Source organism: Ceratotherium simum, chromosome 23, assembly GCF_057802395.1.
Source record: "Ceratotherium simum simum isolate JZ-2026a chromosome 23, ASM5780239v1, whole genome shotgun sequence".
NCBI lineage: Eukaryota > Metazoa > Chordata > Mammalia > Perissodactyla > Rhinocerotidae > Ceratotherium > Ceratotherium simum.
This window is the reverse complement of record NC_141922.1, coordinates 3,907,336-3,929,560: the sequence shown is the minus strand read 5'-3', so window position 1 is coordinate 3,929,560 and position 22,225 is coordinate 3,907,336. Positions and strand designations below refer to the sequence as shown.

Genomic DNA, 22,225 nt, shown 5'->3' with positions numbered 1-22,225 from the left:
TCATACTCAAATACTGAACATGGTACTTTATTAAGACATGTCTAAAGAAAAAAGTCTCAAGTCTAAAGTCTAAGGAAATGCAAAAAAAATACTGCTAAAGACTCATAGTTTCAAATGGATGCTAAGCCTAAGATTCTACGGGCAGCACACGTACAAAGGGCCACACGTGAGCAGATCATGGGGCTCAGCCATCAGTCCATGGACTAGGACCTGCAGCTAGTGGCCCCCAAACTGGACAGCAAAGGCCTGGGGGATGCTGAGCCGTCAGAGGGGCTGGTCACAGAGACCTGAATGCTGGAGAATCAGTCAGTTCAAAGCAAGCAAGAACAGAATCTCAGCAAAGCGTTTTTTCTAAAAATCTTTAAAAAGAGGCAGATTCAAACATATCTGGGTAACTGCTCAAAATGTGATTTTAAAAACCTTCTTTAAAATACAAGCAACATTTAGGGGGGAAAAGAAGTTTTTCAACGTTCTATGAAAATGCCACATTGGTGTCCACTATGCCTACATAAAAGATACATGATTAGGCTCTGAATTAATAACAGCTGGCAGATATCTATAAGGTTTTAACAAATAAATCTAGAGACAGACTATTCTGGGATGAACTAAGAGAAAAACAGATTTAAAAACCAATTTTTTAAGGCTAGGATAATAATGATGAGAGAACGTGCAAGCGATCAACGGATGCACAAATAAAAAATAAGCCCAATAACATTGCCCAACAAAGGAAAAAAAAGTAAGGAAGTTTCATTAGAGTCCAAGGCCAAGATTACCCACACCCTCGTATTCCCAATGACCATGTACAGGTGTAAAAGCTCTACAGTGAAGAAGGCTGACAGGAAAAAAATGGATTCATCTGAAATATGATGGAGGAGAGCTCTACAGATACCCTGGACTGCCAGAAAGACAAACAAGTGGGTCCTAGAGAAAAACTGAGCCTGAACTATCGCTGGAGGCAAAAATGGTAAAACTGAGGCTGTCCTACTTTGGGCACACCATGAAAAGACAGGATTCTTTGGACAAGACAATAATGCTGGGAAAAGTAGAAGGCAGCAGGAAGAGGGAGATCAAATATAAGATGGCTGACTCCATAAAGGCAGCCATAGGCATGAGTCTACAGGAGCTGAGGAGGGCTGGTGGGGACAGGACAGTGTGGACATCACTCACTCACAGGGTCACCAGGAGTTGGAGCCGACTTGACAGCACACAACAAAATGAGCCGTTAGATAAACTTCAGTTGACTGACTCATAGATTGAAACTCCAAGTTCTTACCCCAGGCCTAGCAGGCCCCATACAGTGCCCCAGTGGCCCTTCTGGCCTCACCTCCTTTTGGTTTCCTCCTGCTCCCCTCCTCTGCAGGCACACTGGCCTCCCTGCAGCCTGCTGTCTTCCACCAGGGTCCCTGCATGGGCTGTTCCCTCTGCCCAGGGCACTCCCCCACGGTAGAGACTTGGTGGACTGTCCCCCTCCCTTGCTTCAGGCCTCTGCTCCCATGTCACTCATCAGAAGGCCTTTCTGACCATCTCACAGGAAGGGCGCCTTGACCTCTTGCCCATGCTTTGTTTTCTTAGAGCAGTGACTCCCCACTCGATGGGTAGTGTATTTGTTTTTGCCTGTCCCCTGTGTCTTAGACAGAATTTAAGTTCTGTGAGAGCAGGAATTTTGCCTATTTTGTTCATTATTATGTCCCCACCACTTAGCTGTCACATGGTAGATGATCAATAAATAACTGCTGAAAGAATTAATTGATTCTCAAAGTAACCAATGAAATCTATGCTGAGTTACAATTTGACCAATTATTAAGAATTCTTGATAAAACGTTATTTGATCTTATAGAACACTAAAGAGCATAATCTGGAAAAAGGATTTTTAATAGGAACCCAGAGAAATGAATAGACTCCTTTGCACTATAAAACTAGACTCCTACATTAAAAACAAAGTAAACATTCACGTATAATATATTTCAGAAAGATAGTCAACAAAAAATGTAAACCCTGGTATCTTCCTGGGGGCTGGGATTTATTCAAAAAATATTTAATAAACACTGAACTACAGATATTAAAAAAAAATTGTTCTCTTGTATTTTCACAACTAAAACAGGTTACTTATTTTAAAAGTGAACGAAATCAAGTCCACCAGCCCTGCTGTTGTTGGTGTGATCCTGGTAAGTCACCGTGCTGTGGGAACTTCAGAATGCTTGCCTACCCAGAATGTGAGACACAGAAGGAGGCTCAGAGACCACTGGGTACAACCGTAATAATTTAGAGTCAAGAAGCCTCCCCTCCCCTACATCTCAGAGTTCGGTAGAGCCAGGTCTAAAATTTAGGTCTTTTGACTAAATTTAGATCCAGAGCCTCTTTCTATTGCATTTTGCCTCAAAGAGCAGAGTTAAGAGAACTAGGAAGATAAACAACACAGATATAGTGAAAAACAACTGGAAGAGGAGTTAACAACTAAAATACATAATAAATGATATAATTTTATATAAGTACGAGGGTAAAGGCTTTCAAAACTGAACTTGAAAAAACAGAACCTCTAATTTGTTTAGCTACATGGCGGCAATTATCTGTTGTTCCTGACAAAAAAAAACTTTTATAGTTCTTTGATTATAAAAGTAATGATCAGTATATCACTAGTATATGTGCAAAGATATGAAAAATTGATAAATATGGAGTTACTGGGGGGAAAATGCCATTCGCAGTTTCCAAAGCAGGGATATCACAAAAGGTCAATTATCGGTGCTGTTCTTTCTTTATCAGAGCCATCTCTGCACACCTGTTGTTACTCTAGTTAAAAAACATTTCTTGAGCAAGTATGTACTACAATCTTAAAATGTCATTTTAAAATTACTGATCTAATAAAAAGACACACAGCAACAGCATTGGTGGGGTGTGGAGAAATGGGCGCTTATGCACTGCTGCCAGGAACGCAACACAGTGCAGCTTCTTTGGAAAACACTTTAGCAGTTCATCATCAAGTTAAATAGTGATCACATGACCCAGCAACTACACTCCTAGACATACACTCAGGAGAACTGAAAACTATGTACACACACACACTTGTCCATGAATGTTCACAGCATCATTACTCATAATAGCTAAAAAGTGCTAACAACTCAAATGACTATCAACTGATGAATGATAAAAAGTGGTCTATCCATATAATGAAATGTTATTTGGCAATAAAAAGAAATGACGCACTGCTACACGTTACAACATGGATGAACCTTGAAAACATTATGCTAATTGAAAAAAAATAATCACAAAAGGCCACATATCGTATGATTTCACTTATATGAAATGTCCAGAATAGGCAAATCTATACAAATAGAAAGTAGATGAGTGGCTGTCAGGGCTGGGGTGAGGGTGGAATGGAAACTGCCAACGGATATGGGTTTCTTTGGGGGTAAAGAAAATGTTCTAAAATTGACTGTGGTGACGGTTGCACAACTCTGTGAATATACTAAAAAACCGCTGAATTAGACACTTTAAAAGAGTGAATTTTATAGTCTGTGAATTACATAGCAATAAAGCTATTATTGCCAGCCAAGATGGTCTAGTGGTTAGGATCCGGCACTCTCACTGGGTTCATTTCTTGGTCAGGGAACCACACCACCAGTCTGTCAGTTGTCATACCGTGGCGGCTGAGTGTTGCTGTGATGCTGAAAGAAGTGCCACTGATATATGAAATACCAGCAGGGTCACCCATGGTGGACATGTTTCAGCGGAGCTTCCAGACCAAAACAGACTAGGAAGAAGGACATAGCCACCCACTTCCGGAAAACTGACCATGAAAACCCCGTGAATAGCAGCAGACCACTGTCCACTACAGCCCCAGAAGATGAGACGATGGTGCGAAAAAGATCAGGCAAGGTTCCACTCTGCTGTACACAGGGTCAAAAGGAGTCAGAATCAACTCGACAGCGCTAACAACAACAAAGTGATTATTAAATAAATAATTTAAAAACTTCACTGATCTCTTTTGGAGGGTAATTTGGGGCAAATTAATGTTCTTTTCTTGAAACCACAGGTAACTGGGAATACTGGATAACCACTGTTGACCCTGGTCATCTATTTGTCAATTTCATCCACTGGAACAATCATCTCTAGAATCTCTTATTGATAACAAAGGCTGAAAGATTAAAATAAATGAAAGACAGACTCAGCCCTCTAGGAGATAATTTTGCCATTTTTCAGTTTCTGAATATACCAAGTAAGCTGACATATATCATGAGCTCTATAAAAGACAACTGCACCTACCTCGAAGAACTAAGGACTCATGAAGACAAAAAAGAGGCATTTAAATTTAAACAGTCAGAAGTAGTCCAGATGTTTGGTAGTCTTAAAGGACTTACTGGACTCATATAAACGCCTTGATGTACATCTCCAAATTGGCCTTCTCCAATACACCGTCCAAGTTCTATTCTTTCTCTTTGAATCTCATAATCCCTGGCTGTAAAACATGATCCACACATCAAAAAATACTTAAGTACAATATTCCAAATGTAAAAATAACACTCAACATATTTCATTTCATCCACGAGTAAAAATTTCATTGGTGGCACCATCTATGAAAATGCTTTAAATAGAGTGGAATTCTCTTAAACAGTATTTTAAAAGGAATTTATTGTAAATGTTATGGCATTGGTTGCCAAAACGATGAGTTCTATTAAAGGCAGAGTTTTTTCATATTTTTAAATGTCTGATTTAGTTTACACCTAATTGATAGTTCTCTAAATAATTTCTCCAAATATTAAGTAAGTGCTATTAGTTCAGGTATTAATAAATGAAGGCTAAAAAACACAGTTATTTAAAGCAATTATTTTACAAATAACTAAAGTTTGTAAATATGGAGGCAACAAAAAATTGTGTCATGAGTAACTTTATGTTTTAAAAGTTTGAGAGTTTTCCACTTTCTTATAATCCTATCTCTATATTACTGACGGAGCTAAACGAGTTTAAAGAGGTAGCTTCTAAAAGCTAATTCCAAAACTAGACGACTTGAAATCAAGGTTGAACACATCACATAATAAACTATGAGTATTTTATATTTTTGAAAGTATTTGCCTCAAATTAATGTATTAAATTGTGATTTATACAAAACCAATTATTCAGTAGGCTGTTGAGGCACATGGAAAGAAAATACCCATTAGGAACCTAGTAGATTGATTCTACTCCAATTAACTACTTAGTATTTTGATTTCTTCCAGTGAGGAAACATCCCCATAACCCATACTGTATATATTCCAATAGTGTAATCACCACTGGAATAAAACAGCCAAATATTTTTAAACTTTCTCCCTGGCTTATCAAATTATAAATCATATAGAAAATTCAACCCAAATTTTGGACAGTTATTTTCCTCTTTAAAATCGCTTTAGCTAGTAGTTCCATTGATTTAACAACAAGAGTAAACCAATGAAAAATAGTTTAAAAATAAAAGGTAACTGAAAACTGAAACATCCCATATCATTCCATAGGTTGCAGTTGCAAGCAAACGCAGTTATTTTAAAGGAATCCTGTTACCTTCATCTATTCCATAGCTTTCTGTATTGCAATTAAGAGAGAGAAAAATTGAAGACCTTGCTTAGAAATAACTAACAGCAATTAGGTTAACAACACAAACTCGGAGAGTACATTTCAATAATATTTACCTTGTTAAACATTTTAACAACGAATATGGGTAAAAAAGACTAAACACAAGTACCAACTAAACATCCACACATTAACTCAATGGGATGTAAACAATGCTTCAAATTTCTATCCCATAAATTCCTATATGAAAACTCATTTTTGTGGGGTCTGGATAAAAGTTAGCCAAGTTGGACGTTTACTACTTAACTATGAATAATATACAAATAAAAATTTGGATTCTCTGCAAGAATGTACAAATGACTAAATGGCTAATCAAAAAGTTAAACCTAAACATTTTTCCAAATTGCTATTTTAAGTCAAAAAGTACACACAAGTTTCAGCTCTTCCTCTGTTTCGAATCGCTCTCTAACAGGGGCTCTTGAAAGTGGATTCAGGGGCCCACACAGGATAATGCCTGCCTGAGAGGGGTGGGTTGTTTCTCTTTATTTTGATAAAGTTTCCTCAACATACATAGTAAATCTAAATGAAGCATCTTTTAAAATATTTGCACAGCTGGGTAAAGCATCTGAAACATTTATTTTACAAACATGTATTTGAAATCAGGGCATCAGATGTTGAATTATTAAGGCCTCTGAGGCTGTAGGGTGGACCCATATTTAGGCCTCTTTAAGAGGTGGGTTTAAAGTTTATTTCTTCTGTGAATGAAATTTCAAGGGCATCTGCAATTCAGGATCTGAGATTATATGCTCCACCATGAGACCTGGGCTTCCAGTTTCTCTGCAATCAACAAGCAGCACGGCAGAGAGCAGCAGAATGTTGGCATTTCTGGTCTGCAGGACGGTCATTGAATAGTCTGTCTCTCTCCACACATCCCACCACAGCTGTTATGGACCAGGCACGGAAAACTCTTTTTTTTTTTTTTTTTTGTGAGGAAGATCAGCCCTGAGCTAACATCCATGCTAATCCTCCTCTTTCTGCTGAGGAAGACCAGCTCTGAGCTAACATCTATTGCCAATCCTCCTCCTTTTTCTCCCCAAAGCCCCAGTAGATAGTTGTGTGTCACAGTTGCACATCCTTCTGGTTGCTGTATGTGGGACGCGGCCTCAGCATGGCTGGAGAAGTGGTGCGGAGGTGCACGCCGGGGATCCGAACCCGGGCCGCCAGTAGCGGAGCGCACGCACTTAACCACTAAGCCATGGGGCCGGCCCAGGAAACTCTTTGTAATTGGTTAGTCAAGGGCAATAAAGAACAAAATTTCAAATATTCAATATGCGTATTCAAAGAATTGAATATATATGTGTATATATATTTAACTCTAAACAGTACTAATTTTCTACAGAGAGGAAATACAGTAATTAATAAAGGTTACATTATCATAAAGCCAGAAAACACGATTACAAAAATCCCGTAACTGAATCGACTAATTATACATATTTGACTTTTAGTCTTCTGACCTTAGAGTGGCACATACAATATAGAATTCTAAAGGTTGAAAAGAATACTTCTGTTATGCACTCAGTGAGGTACTAAAAATAGTTCTAAAAGGACAATAAATATCTAAAACTTTCATATGTAGGATATTTAAAAGTTAACTATCTGTCAAATCTGAAGGAGAACAAAGCTGGAAGTTTACTTACTTGAGGGCATGGTGTAAGTATCTTCTTCGTCGATAATCTCAGCATAATCGTCTGTTTCTGTAGGAAGGGAAACATGTTGGAAGAGGTTAAATATTTGACCTTCTGGCCTTTAATATAATTTGAAAAGGGAAAATGATCTGCCTAAATCCCCTACCATGCTGATATATTCCTAAAACACTATTACTCAATTTTTGCTTACACATGAGTCATTTATGGAAATAAAAGTGACATCATGGTCCAATATGTTATAATACACAGACTTGTTTCTCAGAGAGCAAACAGAGCCAACACAGAAAGCCCTTGTGAAAAACAGAAAGACATGAACAACTGTGTATATGATTCAAATCCACCAATCCGTACTGACTACAAAACTCCCTCAACCACATCAAATCCATGTTGAAAACCACACTGTTGTCTACCGGGATTTCTCCAAACAAGACTGGTATCTCAAAAACATAGTATCTGATATTATTCATAATTAGATCCTACAGCATAATCTGAACGTTCTCCTTTAGAAAACAAAAACGGCATCCCAATTTTTGAAGAGATTAACTGGGCCAACTTATTTCATCTGTTCAGGGTGAAAGCAACCCAGGAATTTCTCTCTCATAACTTTTTCACTCAGACATTTGAAGAGTATACATTAATGTCACAGGGTAAAAAAACCTACCAAAAAGAATAAAATGAGAACAAACAGCATATCAAAATCAGTTCTTTATTGAGGTAATGTCAAGGAGTCCCAATGTTTCTACTTACTCCTTTCAGTAAGTAACTTAAAAATCCACCACCATGTTAATGGGGGAAAAACCCACCTAAAGAAAACAACCACTCACTTGGCTAACAATTACGCTGAAAAATCATATAAGTCCTGTCTGTTTTTCTCTTTCTGGAAAAAGGAAAACCTTTAGTTGTTCCATGCATAAGGATTTAAGTGGCTGGGCCAGGCAAGGAAAGGCAGTACTTTCTGAATTACCATTTGAAGAGAGCTCTATTTTGAAAATTTAACCTGGCATCCACCTTTAACCCCAGAGAAACTAAGGTAAAAGTTCTTTCTTCTATGCTGCCATTATTACTTCATTCAGATATTAAAATTATAGAAACCAAAGAAAACAGAGAATATATATAGTTTACAGTCACTAGGATATCAACCGTTCCACATACTGCTGGAGAGTGACTGGAGGAATTTGTTTCTTAATTTGTAATCATTAAAAGTGACTAAAGTAAAAAAAATTTCAGCTGGCTGGCAGAATGTAAAGTCAATAAATCAATTCTCCTTAAAACACTTAGCAAATGTAAACTATTTATAAGTCCTATATGACAGATAGATAACGTACTATTATTCCTACATGTTTATAAATACTACTACTTACAAGATTTAAGAAAGAAATGTAATCTACTCCAGACCTCACATTCTTCTATTCCTATGCTTCTCCCTCTTATCCTGCTTTCACTTAATACTAAGAACAATAAATTGGCATGTTCTAGGCCCATAAGCTTTGCTTTTGTGTAAGATGGCTTAACAAAAGACATTGTGAAATGAAATTTGGGAACAGAAGGGAGCTACTAAAGCACTTGTAAGAAAAAGGACTAAGTGGGGGGGGCAATCCACTTTAATAGCTAAGTCAGTGGAGGCAACACAAGTTATCCAAATGGACACTTGCTAACCACTTACTCTCTTTATTCTATCATTTAACAAGCTCAATTTCATGCCACTAAGAAAGCTAATGCAACTAAGCTTGAATTTCCAGAAACAATAGATGCCACCCTTACTGCCTTCTTTCATACAATGCACATGTCTTTAGAGGCAAAACACATCAGCTGACCCTGAGATGGCAGGATGCTGGCAGTAAAAGCTGCTCAGACCTCCCTCCTCCGCGTCCCCTCCCGAAGCTGCCCTGTTACCGGAATTGCTCAAGAATCTTCAACAACTCCTGCCCTTGGCTCTTAGCTTTATTAAGGAGATGTTATGCACCCATCTACTCTACAGGCACCGAAGCTTCACATGGCTGTCAGGGGCCGGTATCCACAAGCCTCCTCGGGTAACAGGCGCCTGCTGCCTGAATGGAGAAGGGTAGGAAACTGCCCTGACAGCAAAGCAGTGACCTCTTAAACTAAGGGCTGACCACGTGCTAAAGCTCATGCTGGCTCAGAGCCAATTCTGGTTTCGGCCAAAGTGTCACCTATTGAGAGACCCCGCCTCAAACTAATTTTCCCCCACCCCTATTACTCCTAATCACATTGCCTATTTTATCTTCCTTGGTACCTATCACTACAAACTGTCTGACAGTCCTTTGTTTCCTTGTCAACTGTCTGTCACTCTCCAGGACAGAGACGCCATGGGAGCAGAGCCCTTGTGTGTCTTGTTTACCACTACGTTCTCAGCATCTAAAACAGTGCCTGGCACAGAGAAGACCTCAGTAAATACTCTCTAAACAAAAAGAACCAGTGCACTGCAATACAGTGAGGGGACTGCAGAGCCAGGAAACTGAGGCCAAGAAGCCAAGTAGCCTGTGCAAGGCTGCGTGGACGGGAAAGGGCAGAGCTGCAACACACAGGACAAGGCACACACCCACATGTTTGGGGGTATCCTGCTTGACCCTGAGAAGTCTCTTCACCTGTCTGTGCTTTAGTTGTGCCCTCATGTGTAAATGAGAACACATCCACCTTGCAGGGTTGTTATGAGGATTACAGGAGATGCATATCAAGTTGAGGTGTGGCCCAGCACATAACATGATCGAGAAATGGTAGCTCCTTGCTGTCTGGCTTCTTCTGAGGGCTCTCTGGAAGGAACCCGCCTGCTGAGACTCTCCATCTGCCTACTTGGTTTGACTGTAATGGCTTCCAGGATTGCCTCTTTTTATAAAACCCTCAGTAGAGATACCAATCTCTGAAACAATTCTGAAGGAGTAAAAATAAAATGGCTAATATATATATCAGGCTAGCACACAAAACTGACGTGGGAAAAATCAAGTTGCCTACACTTCAATTAATTCGTAAAATCACAAAAAAGACCATATAATTCTTTTCTTTTTATGCTATGTGAATTCTATATAAAACCTTTGGGGATAGTCAAAGCCATCCAGGAATTATCATAATATTTGGAGTGTAGATATGTGTTGTGACATAATATGAACAGAGAATTTTTATTGCAAGGGTGCTTGTGCCCTTCATGAGTTGGTTCTTACAGAGCAGAGTCAACACTGTTGAAGAAACATGGACCTACAAAACTTTTACTGTAACTTTCTACACAGGAGTCTTCAAGTGGTAACAGCTGGCAAATTTCTCCAAGAACACTTGATATTGATTTGGTTCTATTTTCTATTTTTCTTTCTTGGCTTTTAGGATTATGGAACTGTACAACACTGATATAAGAGGTATTTTTACATACTCAAGGGCCCCTGAAAAATTGGAGCCCAGCCTGAAACTGCCTGGGCCCCCAAAATAATGGCATGCTAGAGAGAAAATATATAAAAGAAAAAGGAAATAGGTTCAAAGATCTGGGTGCAAATAAAGGAAGCTAGATCTGCATTCTCTACTTAATAAAGATGAATACAACCAATAGTATCGAGAGCTTACCAAAACATGCCAGACACTGTTATAGACAATTACATATATTGTCATTTAATTCTCAGAAAAATCCTATGAGGTGGTACTGTTATCATCATCCTTGCTTCAAAGGCAGGAAACTGAGGCACCGAGAGGCTACGTAAGTTTCTCAAGGTCCCAGAGCCAGTGGTGGGCTGGTATTCAGAACAGCACTCTAGCACAGACCTGGGCTGTGAATGTGAAGTTCCATGCTTTATTCTTTATTATCTTCCACAAAGTTTACGGGGACTTGTATTTGTGAGACCAGATACCCTATGCTACGCAACTAGGGAATGTTCCCGGAGGGATATTTTGGGACATCCCCCCAACATGGGCACAGTTTTGCTCCAGGGATGCTCACAGGAAGGTTCATGTGGGCCTGCGTACTTGGGAGACAATTTCATCTCCAAGGATGCCTGGTCCATGAGTTAAATATTTCAAAATAAACATTAAAAAAAAAAAAAGGAGACTTCTAAAACCTTGCACAACATTACAATTTGAAAGGTTTGGTATCACATTATGCGGTAAAATAAAAATGACAGGAAGACATTAAAAGGACAGACAATGATAGCTCAGAAATTAGGAGAGGAAAGTACTAAGTTCTCACTTTAAAGCAAGGTGAAAAGAGACACAGTCAAGTCACTAATGAACACACTGATATGCACACATGACGTCAAAGGCTCACGCTCTGTCACATTAAGAGCCCAATACCTCTGAAGTCACTGTGAAGGGGGTCATTTGGGAGTCTGGGAGGGAGGTGTCGGTGGACAACGGATATCATCACCTGGTTGTAAATTAAAGGAACAGCACAAAAGCCATCAGGCTCACAAACTTCTCAAGTGCTAACAACCTGCCAAACTTCCCACAGAAGGGGAAGACAACGTGATTCTGTCGCCACATCTCCTCTACTTGCCTGGCAAGACATAAGAAATGGTGGCTCTTTCCCCCAGTGGTGATTGTGCCTTGGCCTGGACACCTGCAATTCCAACGACTTGTTCCCCTCAGTGGCCTCCCTGCTGCTCTCAGGCAGTCTGAATGAGTCATCATCCCACATGGTAACATCTCTACAGTGACTAGATCACTTAGGTAATTCAGTGGGACTAACCAATTTCACAGCTTCCTATCCAACCACCTGGATAACTGAGACATACCATTAACCCCAGAGGCATCGGGAAGCAGTGAGAAGAGTTCTTTTCTAGGAAGCCAGGCAGGGCCCACATTTGCTCTTTAATATTAGCTAACAATACGACCTGGACCAGGGGTTGGCAAACGCTCTGTAACAGGTCAGACAGTAAATATTTTAGATCTTGCTGGTCATACAGTCTCTGCTGCAACCACTCTACTCTGCTGTTCAAATTACCGTGGGTGAGCAGCCACGACAACATGTAAACAAACTGGTGTGACGAGGTTCTAATAAAACTTTATTTAGGGATACTGAAATTTGAATTTCATATAGTTTTGATGCCACAAATACTATTCTTCTTTTGATTTTTCCCCTAACCATTAAAAAATGTAATAATCATTTTTAGCTCAAAGGGCAATATAAAAACAGGAAGTGGGCTGTATTTGGCCCATGGGCCTATTTGTGGACCCCTGACCTAGAGCAAGTGATTAAATAAACCCTTATGGCTTAGCTCATTCATCTGTAAAATGGGGATAATAATACTTGCCCTGTCTAATTCATAGTATTGGGAAATTCAAACGTGGGGAAAATGTACGAGTGTTTTTGTTACATAAATAATGTGGTAATAACCACTTGTTTTATAGACATTTGTTTAAATTTTTATGCTCTTATAGTAATCCTCACAACAACCAGTGAGACCTTTTACAGATGAAGACACAGGAGCAGTTTGCTCAAGATCACTCAACTAGTCAGCTGGTGACAGGATGGGGCAGTGGGGAAAGTGTGAGGCTGGAGTCCGAGACCTGACCACTCATCTCCAGCGGCCCTGGACTATCTGGTCTCTCCACCCTCTGATCCTCAGTTAGCTCACCTGACAAGAGTGAAGACAAGCCCCAGTGATACTGCAGCCCTGCTGTGGGAATTATGAGCCACCTAGTAAAGTGCCTGCACCCAGGAAACTCTCCATGAGAGGAGCTGCTAACTAGTTACTACCAAGGAGTCAGCCCAGAATGAAGCTCACACCTTCTGGTGCAAGTCCCATGAAGAAGAAACACTTTCCCAAAGTGATATTTAGCTAGGATCTTTCACTGCAAGTGCTTTGCTCATTATGCTCAAGTTACCAATCCTATCACAAGAATGAGCACTGATGAAATTGTCAGTAAAAACATTCTTTCATTTAATCATGAGGAAAAAATGCAATTCCCCCTCAATTTTAGTTTATAAAATCTTACTCCTTTAGCATAAAAGAGACTAAAGTTTCACGCAGGCAGTACAGGACGTAAGTGGGAAACTTAAGACGCTCACGTGACTTTCAAATTTCTAGCTTATGAAGTGCTTTTCTCAATTGCCTGAAAAATAGTCATTATCACTACTGCTGATATTTCTCTAATTACTTTAGTTTGTGTGACTCTTAAAAATCACTTTTCATTCTTTCCTTTCCACTACCTCACTTTCAAACCAAGAATTATTATATATACACTGTTCATGGGAAATAAGTGTATAGATCTCTATCATTTACTGCTTTCAAGTATGAGTAATTTTGCTGAATGACTCCATTTTGACAATTTTTCTACAACTCTAAAGTTTCAATAATGAAATCTAAAAAATTCCCTATGAATATATACAACTCAAATGTACCACAGAGATGTGATAAAGAAACTGACAGTTATCCTTTCCATGTCAAAGCTCTAAACAACTTTTAAGAGGTCATTTGTTCACACCATCATTTTTTCACACTTGTTTGTTGGATCAAAACCACATTTTGCCTTTCATTAATACTGAACTATATTTATATCAATAAATAATTATTTCACATTAGTAACACAAATGTGAAAATAAATATTACCGTCCCCACTAATTTCATCTGCAGATCCAGGTGGCATGCAAAGAAAGGGGGCAGTAGGAACAGAGGGAAGGAGAGAGGAGAGGGAAGAGGGGAGAGAGGAAACACACTATTAAAATGACAAGTAAATCAAAGCGTAAGGAAAACAAAAAATTACCCCCCAAGCTCTAATTCAAAAGGCAAAAGAAAGATTGTAGTAGTAAGCGTGTTTACTTGATGTAAGGGCATTATGCTGAGTTTTAAGCTATCAACACATTATACAAAGGTACATAGCAGCACTGCAGAGTTTAAGTTGGTTTCTAGCGCACTAAGCAAAATTAGTTGGATTGTCTCTCACAATTAAATGTTAAAAACGGCTTCTACCTCCCTAAAGGTAATTTGTATCCTCTCAGATAAAAATGAAAACAAACAAGTCATTCATGTGCACTATAAATGGTAACCAGGGGCCAGCCCTCAGTGTGGCTCTTCCCGTCAGCCGCTGGGGTTCTGGCACAAGGCAGCGGTAGGCCAGGCCCAGCACGTAAGCTTCGAGGAGGACAGCACTTGAAGCTCTGCTGACAAGTCAAATTTCCATTTAAATTTATACAGTGTTTGGAGAAATTCCTATTTCAATTATTACAAATAATCTTTGCTTTCCTGGAAAACTCTCCAAGTGGCCTGGGTGCCCCTATTCTGCAGCATCCCTGAATATCTGCTCCCAAACCGTGGAAAGCAGACCAGTGGTGCTCGCTCTGACCATTCTCTTCATTCAGTTGTATGCTATATTAAGAAACTCATGATGCAAATGTGGTACCTGCTGGCCCCTGGGGTAAACCACTGAGACAAATGAAACTGGGAAGCTACTTCTCACCCAGTCATGCATTTAAAAACCAGCAAACAGGCAAACAAAACGTTATCTATCAGGAGAGCAGCCCAGTCAGCGCAAACCCTCGCCCCCTCGTATCGCTGCTGGGCAGTGGATAGCACATACGCCGACACTCAATAAAGGTATGCTCTGCTCAGAACAGTCCACAAGCATCTGGTTAGATCCGCTGCCTGGGGCGCTCTGGTTAATAAGAGAGCCTGGGCAAATATGAGTGCAGTACCCGTAGGAGGAGGTTCATGGGAACAGAAGACCAAAGGGAGAAAGCGCCTAGCTTTCTTAACTTTATGCTGGCAGTGACTGACTCCTTTATAAAGAGGCAGGAGGAGGAAAGAGAAAAATAGAAACAAATTATTTCAATATAAAAGAAAACATATGTTACATTTTAAGGCATATCTATAAAAACAAATACAAAATTGCAATGCTTTTATTTGACCATTGGCACACAATTTCTTACTATGATTGACCTGAGTTTTAAAAAAACATGTTAATATTTTAAAATGCAATTTCCTCTTTTACCAACGATTAGCACTAGATATAGAAACTTTTTAGCAAGACATAAGGAGAGTTTTCTGGCTCCGCAGAGGCAGCCAAGTGAAGGTACAAGTATCTCTACAAATAATCAAACTGAAACCAAAGGAAATAAGACAAAAAACAGAGACCAATAAATAATTCAAGATTCTTGTGAACATCTAACATTCAACCATAAAGAAAACAATTGCAGAAAACTAGCAGATCCTGATTTGTGAAAGAGCTTTACGAGCAATTTGCCCCAAATCATTAAGAAAGACACAGACTCATAGACCCTAAATAAATTACCATAACATAAAAAACTGGTGATGAAGGTGTCTGAATACACAGGTTGTTCATTCATATACTTAAAACTCATCTGAAAGTCAACTCTCTCTATAGCAGGCACTTGTCAGATCAACAAGACATGTCCCAGCCCTCCAGGAGCACAAAGCTCAGTAAACAGAGAAGCAACAGTTACAGCATGGAAAGGGCCACAGCGGATTATGTCAAAACGAAGCCAGAACAAGGGATGCATGGAACATGTGACAGAAAAGACACAGGTGGCATGCAGAATTCAACCGCAGATCCACAGGATACTATCAAGAAAGATCAGGACTTTAGGTGTGGGCCTAGGGGGAGCACAGGTCAGCATCAAGATGACAACAACTTATGGAGATTATCAACATGTTAGGAGCACAAACGAGAAAAACCGAAACATACAATTTAGTAATGTTTTCAAATGGTATGCTGTGATTCCAACCACATTTAATGACTATTTCATCTTCCTCCCTCGATTTGAAAAGCCACCCTAATCACATACTCAATTTCCTACATGACGACTCAAGAGACTACAGCTTTCTGTGGTTATTGGTTAACAACGTGAAAACTGAATGACTGTGTCAGACTAAATGGATTTCTGGACTGCAGGGGAGGAGGGGGCAGGGGGCAAGACTACAGTCATGTGCGGTATAATGAAGTTTCGGTCAACAATGGACCACATATATGATGGTGGTCCCATAAGACTGGTACCATACAGCCTAGGTGTGTAGCAAGCTGTACCATCTAGGTTTGTGTAAGCACACTCTGTGATGTTTGCACAGCCACAGAATCACCTAATGACACATTTCTCAGAACGTATCCGTCATTAAGGGACACATGACTGTATGTGGGACGTTGTTGGGATGAAATACGAACATGGACTTGGAAAAGATAAGGGCATTCTATCAGTATTAAATTCCCTGATTTTGATAATTACTCTGTGACTGTATAAGAGGATATTCTTGGTCTTAGGAAATATACACTGAAATATTTATAAGTAAAGGGGCACACTATGTCTGCAACTTGCTTTCAAATGGTTCAAAGAAAAAAACAGATCAAAGGATAAAGCAAGTGGGCCACAATCAACACATGGTGAATCTGAGTAAAGAATGTATGAGACTTCACTTTACTCTTCTTACAACCATTCTCTAAGTGTGAACTTATGGAAAAATGAAAATACAAGGTGCATGTATTGGATTCGGATACTGCTGGCTCCACTACTTACTCTCTGACCTTGGAAAAGTTATCCAACTTCTGCTTCTGTTTTCTGATTGTAAATGAGGTAATATAAGCTTCCTTAAGTAAAGGGCTGCAGAGAGGACTCCCTGGACACCAGGCACAGGGCTACCACTCTGTAAGTGGCAGCTATTCCTATTTTTCTACTGTTTATTTTATTTCTAAACTGAGCTGAATATTCTTTACACTAACTTAAAAAGTAAATAATTTTTTTAAAAATATAACTTTTCTTGAGTAATACCAAGAACATTATTCCACATTATAAAAAAAGGTGTTAGGACCCTTCTTTTATTTTATTCAAGATGAATTATTTTATTCAAGATGATTAATGACATTTGTTGAACACCTACTATGAGCCAGGTACACCGTGTAGATGCAGGGGTGACAGCAGTGCAATAGGCCCTCAAACTCCTACCTTATTGAGCTTATGTTCTAGGATGGGGAAGAGATGATAAACAAAGTAAGTAAATTACGTGGTATGTCAACATATAAGTGCTATGGAGAAAAACAGGAGAAGTGGGCCAGGGAGTGTTTTCCTTTGGGGCTGCAACTCTAAATACCGAAGGATCATTCACAAAAAGCTTTCCAGGAGCAGAAGGAGAGGGCGGGGCACAATCGGAGAAGACCAGCTGGGGCAAAGCAAACATCAGAAACACAGATGGGCTCTGCAGAGGTGGGCAGGGAGAACTGCAAGGCAACTGCACTAATCCAGGTGGAGAGTCATGTGACCTGAACAAGGATACTTGCATGGAAAGATGGACTGTGAATATATTTGGGAGATTGAGCCAATCGAGATTGTGTGTGTGTGTGTGTGTGTGTGTGTGTGGCTGTGTGTGTCTGTGTGTCTGTGTGGAAGATCAGACCCGAGCTAACATCCATCGAGCTAACATCCATGCCAATTCTCCTCTCCTTGCTGAGGAAGACCGGCCCTGAGCCAAGATCTACCACCAACCCTCCTCCTTTTCTTCCCCCTTTTCTCTCCAAAGCCCCAGTAGATAGCTGTATGTCATAGCTGCACATCCTTCCAGCCGCTGTATGTTGGACACCGCCCCAGCATGGCTGGAGAAGCGATGAGTCGGTGCACGCCCAGATCCGAACCCGGGCCACCAATAGCGGAGCGCGAGCACTCAACCGCTAAGCCACGGGGCCGGCCCCGTGAGCCAGTCGAGATTTGCCAATGGATTGGATACGGGAGGAGAAAGAAGAGTAGCATCAAAAATAACCCCAAACATTGTGGTCTGATCAACCAGAAGGAAGGAACTGCTGCCTCCTGAGAGGAGAAGAGTGAGAGAATCATGCTTGGAGGGAGGATCAGGAGCTCAGTTTTGAATATGTTAAGTTTGAGATGCTCACTAGACATGAGAGCCAACAGGGTGAGGAGGCAGTTGGCTGCAAGAGTCTAGAGTTCAGGGAAGAATACAGAACAGAGACGACAGCTTGGAAGTCACCAGCATAGTTAGGGCATGAAATACAATGAGATCCCTGGAAGGGTGAGACTTGTGTTCTGGGAAAACAGTCCTTCCAGCAAATCATCCAACCAGGCGGCTCATGGGAACCCCCTCACCTACAATGATAAAAACCCACAGATTCATAATGATGGTTAAAGAAGAAAACCCCACAGAACAACAACATCTGGCTAGGGAGGCAACTCATTATTTTAAAAACTGGCAAATAAAAAGAATAAGGCAGTTTTCTTGTCTTTCCAGTAGGAACAATTCCTCAGGGTAACTGAATAGCTGCTGAGGGAAAGTGGTCTTTAGAAGTACAATAGCCAAATAAATGAAGAAGACATGACAGAACTCACATGTTGCCCTTTTGTGGCCCCTAATGAAATCTAGGCATGAATGTCAGTAGCTGCTAAAGCCAATAGGTAAAACGCTGACAGGAACTTTATAATGGATGGATCACACACTGCCCAAATCCACCGATCAGTCCTAATGTCACAAAGAGAGACAGTCAGATGTTATGTATATCACCTATGGTATGTTCTTGTAAAAACAAAACAAATCATTGAGCCCAAATATAATCAAACTTCTCTCAATCCTAACGACCAGCTAATAGGAAACACAAGAATATAGGGCCCTGAGAGGAACACATTCAACTCAATGTCACAGAGACATAATCAGCCAGATCCAGAGTGTGGGGAACAACAGATAAGTGACAGAATTTCTTCAACAGATAAATTGCAATTAAAAAAAAAAAAGAAAAAAAAAGGAGGAGACCTAGCTGACAGATATAGGGGGAGACAGGAGATGCAGCAAGCCAAGTTCAACCAGCCTGTTTGTTTGACTCTTGACTGTATGAAACCAAGTGTGAAAATGTGGTCATCAGGGAAACTGGAACACTAACTGGATAGCTGGTGTTAAGGAATTACTGTTAACTTTTTGCAATATGATAATATTGTTAGGAAGAGTCCTTATCTTTTAGAAATATTTATAGATGAAATATGCCTTAGATGTGCTTTACAACAATCACTGTGGGAACATGTGTTTGTGTAAGCAGGCGGAGGTGGAGATGAAATAAGACTGGCCGTCCGTTTGTAGCTACAGAATCTGGGTGAGGAGTCCTTGGAGGGTCATTATACAATTGTATTCTCTCCACTGCCGTATATGTTTGAAATCTCCCATGACAAAAAGTTAAAGAAATTCAAAATTCAGAAGCATAACAATATCCATTCATTCATACGGCTTCTTGCTGGTAAAAGTATCAAATATATTTGTCTTGACTAATGCGGTTTGATTTTAAAGATTTTATTTATTTATTTTTCCCCCAAAGCCCCCGTAGATAGTGGCATGTCATAGCTGCACATCCTTCTAGTTGCTGTATGTGGGACACGGCCTCAGCATGGCCGGAGAAGCGGTGCGTCGGTGCGCGCCCGGGATCCGAACCCGGGCCGCCAGCAGCGGAGCACGCGCACTTAACCGCTAAGCCACGGGGCTGGCCCCGGTTTGATTTTAATAAGTTCCACAATTATTATGCAGCCATGACATGCTACAAACTAGGGGGGAAGAGCCTTGAGATCAAATTCTAGAATTTATATTTTAAAAGTTTCAAGTCTTCCTTTAAAATTTTTCTCTGTGAAGAAAAAAATAACTGGGCCTTTTGATGTTAGCACATTTGTTTTTATATTTAACAAGATGATACTTGGGCTTCCTGTATTTTAGTAATAGATTTTTAAAAAATTATTAACGTTTATTCATTATTGTGTTAATAATGTTAGCCAGAGGATTAAGAAGGTTCATAAGCCAAGTATACCCAAACACTGCCCACTGTGAAGCATAACTTCATGTAGACAAAAATACACTCTTGTTCAAAGTCTCTCAAGAAGCAGTGTATTGCCCCTTATTATGTGGGGGCAATTAGGGAGAAGGTGGGCATACTCTTTATTCTGGGAACCAAGTTCACAGGGCTCAGGGAACAGATTTGTGTGGCCTGGAGAGTTGTAAAAATAAATATCCTCTTCAGACTTTTGTTGTGCTCACTGTTGCTCTGCTTTTCATTTGGGCTCTTTTTCAACTGAGTGTCTCTGGCTGCTCCCTGCCAGGGGGGGCCTCCAAGAGTCTATCTACACGTCTGCCAATGACTGGTTAAGTCCAATTCACGGGTGAGGAATAGGAAGCCAGTCTGGCTCTGGGCCCTTCTTGGGGATGCTAAAATCTCAACAGAGGCAAAGAGAGTTCAAACGATGTAATAATGGTGGGAGAGGGTGGGCTAGGAGAAACGAGGCAGCACAGTGGGATATTCTGATGACTCACTTCTGTATTCATGCACAGCACGATCAGCCGTCCTGTCCACACCCACAGAGACAGCTGTAAGCCTATCAGCGGCTAAAGTCTCTCCTAACACCGGATTCACTACAGAATCCTACTTATGACTGTTGAAATTAGAAGAATTTCCAGTAACATGTCAAAACCCCCCAATACTTACCACTTTGTGCACATAAAAGTAATCAGTAGCATTGATTTGATTAATTTTTTTTTTATTCCTAAAAGCTAGCGTTTCAATCAAGCTTTCAGCAGTAGACAGAGACTACCTCGTAAATCACAGCATCATCAAAAGTGAAACTAGGATGTACACCAGACAAAAGAAACTCTTTCAAGCTTGAATACAGGGCAGACGTTTGAATTTTAACTGAAGAGCATCAGAAATGAGTCAGTACTATGCTATTCCTGATAAATGGAGGAAAAAACTACAATGGAATCATACCCAAACTCTTCCAAGGTATTCCTCCTTTCCACACATGAACGTCATCAAGCTTTCCGAATGATTCAGTGTGGTCTAATGTAAAGACAACGGGTTTTGGAGTCCAAGATCTAGGTTTTAATCAGACTCTACTACTTACTACTATATGAACCAGGCCAAGCCACCTCATCTCTGACTCTTAATTCCTCATTTGTAAAGTGGAAATATTACAAGGAAGACTGTCCTGAGGTTTAAACAAGATAATGCATGTGAATCTGCCAGGCATACTCTCTGAGCTCATTCATAGGCAAATAACTACTTATATTTACAAAGCAGTGACACAGCCATGAATGAATAACAGCCCTAGTATTTCAGAGACCCTGGGAAAAAAGAGAAAAAATACAATAATTATTATGGACTGTATACATACCACCATGTATTTTACAGAGCTTGACAGTTTAAAAACTACTTTTGCCTATATAAAGTAGTTGTATTAGAATTTGTAATGAAGCAGTGTAATGCAAATAATATTTATTTTGTTAAGTATATTTTAGTTTAGAATAATTTTCAGTAACTAACTTCAAAAACCTATAAGTAATCTCATATAAACGAAATGATGCTGCATGATTAACAACTAAACCAAAAGAATCTGTTACAAAGTAAAAAAAAATTTTTTGTTAAATTTGCAACAAATACTGAAAAAGTATCATCACAAAGTGGTGGATTTATTTGTTCATCACAAAGGGCTCAGCAGAAACAATCAAACCAAACATTTCTACTGACAGAAAAGGTCATTACCTTGGTCTCCACGACAGAGATACAAAAGGGAAAATGGTTTTCAATCTCCATTCCTACCGTGTATGATTCAAACACTTAACAAGAGCCATATGCACCACATATCGGCATTACCATCACGTGTTACCCTGTATTTCCGGTCACATTTAAGGTTTTACAGCTTAAGGGCCTGGTTATTAAAAAACAAAACAAAACCCTAAAACACAAACACCAACCAACCAAAAACCAGAGTTTATGCCTTCGAAACATTTAAAATTCAGCTTTATTCACTGATTTTCCTTGGAGGTATCTGTACGCCTGGGGAAATTTCACCCATACAACAAACACTGCTCCAGCACCCATGCCTGGTCCAGGCCACCCCCTCTGATCACACTGACAGACTCCTTATCACAAGCACTGGCCTCTCAGCTCCAAGTCCTACCTGAGCCCTACAATAAGCACAAGTTTCCTACAAACTTAATAATGAGGATGAAAAATTCCTTTAGGCTCTCAGAATAATGTGCCCAAGGAAATGTACTGTTTTATTACATATTTTT

The 22,225-nt window shown here is 39.9% G+C and overlaps 1 protein-coding gene across 7 annotated transcripts in view; it reads right to left on the bottom strand.

The window, feature by feature from the left end:
- The window catches only part of PTK2 (protein tyrosine kinase 2), a 282,896-nt gene that overhangs the window by 73,112 nt on the left and 187,559 nt on the right, over positions 1–22,225 (bottom strand). For all 7 annotated transcript variants that reach the window (XR_015555941.1, XM_087447406.1, XM_087447405.1 and 4 more), the window contains 2 exons: positions 7,233–7,289; positions 4,356–4,453 (listed from right to left, as the gene is read on the bottom strand). Coding sequence is in view for 6 of the 7 variants with exons in the window: in XM_087447406.1 (XP_087303532.1) it covers positions 4,356–4,453; positions 7,233–7,289 (155 nt within the window). In the remaining variant the exon portion in view is untranslated. The remainder of the gene's footprint in view (positions 1–4,355; positions 4,454–7,232; positions 7,290–22,225) is intronic.